This window comes from Myotis davidii, unplaced genomic scaffold, assembly GCF_000327345.1.
Source record: "Myotis davidii unplaced genomic scaffold, ASM32734v1 scaffold865, whole genome shotgun sequence".
Taxonomy (NCBI): Eukaryota; Metazoa; Chordata; class Mammalia; order Chiroptera; family Vespertilionidae; genus Myotis; species Myotis davidii.
In genome coordinates this window covers 488496-491316 of record NW_006296406.1, presented here as the reverse complement: position 1 = coordinate 491316, position 2821 = coordinate 488496, and the positions used below count along the sequence as shown (strand labels likewise).

The 2821-nt window shown below is 41.4% G+C and overlaps 1 protein-coding gene across 1 annotated transcript; it reads left to right on the top strand.

Annotated features, from left to right (window-relative positions):
- The first annotated feature begins 1017 nt into the window (after window positions 1-1017).
- Window positions 1018-2178, top strand: RNF133 (ring finger protein 133). Its single transcript, XM_006771427.1, has one exon. It carries the CDS (start codon window positions 1027-1029, stop codon window positions 2176-2178), a length of 1152 nt encoding a protein of 383 aa, XP_006771490.1. The 5' UTR covers window positions 1018-1026.
- Window positions 2179-2821: the final 643 nt, after the last annotated feature.

Here is a 2821-nt window from a genome sequence, read left to right as displayed (position 1 = left end):
ATCTTGGCTGGAAGTTAATTTGCTTATCTTGCTGATTAGCTAATGGGAAGGGTAGTGGTTGTACGCTAATTACCATGTTTCTCTTTTATTAGATAGGATATAGACTAGAGGGCCATTGCACGAAATTAGAGCATGGGTAGGGTCCCTAGCGGCTGCTGGCCACCAGCCCCGGCCTTCCTTTATTCTGTGCCACCCCCTGGTGGTCAGCACACGTCATAGCCAGTGATCGAACTCCAGGTCAGTGGAACTCCTGAGGGGACACTGCATATTAGGTTTTTATATATATAGATAGCTTTCGTCCATATGCTTATCCGTTCAGGTTTTAAAATGCATGTGTTGTGTGAATTTTATATTTAATTTTTAGTTTAATTGTGGTATCTGCTAACATTATTTGCCACTCAGGGATGAAATCTAGCTTATAACAACTTAGAAAAATTACCCATAACAACATTGACGCCTTCAAGCCAATTTATTTTACAGGATGCTCGAAGCCAGCGGTTCTCAACCTGTGTGTCGCGACCCCTTTGGCGGTCAAACAACCCTTTCACAGGGGTCGCCTAAGACCATCCTGCATATCAGATATTTACATTACGATTCATAACAGTAGCAACATTACAGTTATGAAGTAGCAACGAAAATAATTTTATGGTTCGGTCACAACATGAGGAACTGTATTTAAAGGGCCAGAAGGTTGAGAACCACTACTCTAAGCTCTTATCTAATTGGCTGTTGCCTTTTATGTCATAATCACATCACCCAACAAACAGTAAGCAGTATGTAGAGTTACAGCAGTGAAACTAGGATTTTTCCCCCCCAATGTAAAGTTTTTCTCTCTCTGCCTCTAATAAAACATCTGCAACTCATACAACATCTTTAAGAATTTCTCACAAAATCATGCTGGAAGACGGTGGAACCTGTTTTCACCCGGAAGATTTTTTTCATTTTGTTATTTTAAATTGATTGCCAACAGATGTGGGAGCCATCTCTTTTCATTGGATTGGTCCTTGGCTTATTAGGCAGAGAGAGATGAATCTACTCCAGATTGGCACTCAGAGAAACAGCACTGTATCGACCTGGCTGGCGAAATTTACTCTTCTTTGGCTGCTTAGTCGGAACTGCTGCAGAGCCAGCGCTGTTTGGACCGCTTACATGAACATATCATTTCATGTTGGGAATCGCATGCTGTCAGAGTTGGGGGAAACTGGAGTATTTGGAAGAAGCTCCACTCTGAAGAGAGTGTCCGGAGTTATTGTGCCACCGGATGGAAAATCGCAATATGCCTGCAATCCCAGTACCAGCTTCAGCAGATCGAAGAACTCAAAGGTGTGGCTCGCACTTGTTGAACGGGGAGGTTGTCCCTTCACACAGAAAATTAAGGTGGCCGTTGAGAAGGGAGCCAGCGGAGTGATCGTCTACAACTTCCCAGGGACCGGCAACCAGATTTTCCCCATGTCTCATCAGGCCTTTGAGGACATTGTGGTCTTGATGATTGGTAACTTAAAAGGCATGGAGATTCTGCACTTGATTAGGAAGGGAGTTCATGTTACAGTCATGGTGGAGATGGGGAGGAAACACATCATCTGGATGAACCACTATTTTGTCTCTTTTTTGATTGTCAGCACCGCTACGTTTACGTACTTCATCTTTTATCATATTCGAAGACTTTGGGTAGCCAGGGTTCAGAGCAGGAGATGGCTGCGCTTGGCAACAGATCTCAAGCTAGCGTTTGGCCAGCTTCAGCTCCGGGTGCTGAAAGAAGGGGATGAGGAAGTAAGTCCCAACGGAGACAGCTGTGTAGTTTGCTTCGAGCTCTACAAGCCTAATGACACAATTCGTATTCTGACTTGCAAACATTTTTTCCACAAGAATTGCATCGACCCCTGGATTCTGTCACATGGAACATGCCCCATGTGCAAGTGTGACATTCTTAATGCTTTGGGAATCCGAGTGGATGTTGAAGACGGAACACAGTCACTGCAAGTTCTGATGTCAAATGAATGGCCTGGTATTTTAACAGCTAGTGAAGAGGGGACTACTAGTGAACTTGCTCCTGCAAGGCAGCCAGCTAAAGCGACCCACGTGGGAGAGGCGGCGGAGCGTCCTCCTTCCCCGAATGACAGCCAGCCTAACTCGGCAGAAGACGTTCTTGATAGCATGACCTTTGAGGAAGCGGATTAAACCTGTTTGTCAAACCAGGTTCTAATACTGACAAGCAGCTTGCTTGAAGTGTGGTTTTGTGTCCTTTTTTGTTACTTTGGTAATTTTCTACATTCTTTGTCAAGCCCTAAAGACAGAAAAAGAAAAGGAAAAAAAGGCCTAGCAGGATTTAAAAAAAAAAAAATCTTTGCTAAATGTAACTTTTTGTCAATGTATGTTACTCCTGTGAGTATAGATGTTTATTTGTATGTACACATGCATGTTAAAAGCAAGGACAAACTTTTCTCCCTAGGTGTTTTTTGTATTATATATATTGACTTTATTTTAGTAGGAAAATTGTTAATATATTTGCATGTTCCTTATAATCCCAAAGCTATAAATTAAGCTTGAAAAACTAGTTATCTTTGCTGTGCTAGGAAGAGTAAAATGTATCTTTTGATAGTTATAGTACAGTATAATTTGACCTCCATTGTGCTATATGTTTTTATTCTTGTCATAAAAATTTGCTTTATAGGATTTTACTCTTGGCAAATAATTCTGTTCAAGCAATTAGTACATTCAATGTGATCTGCAGTCTTAAAAATAAAATAGTAGCACTCTTAAAGTGACCAGCAAATATTTCATTGCCCAATATTTCTTATCATAATTGTTACATGTTTACAGT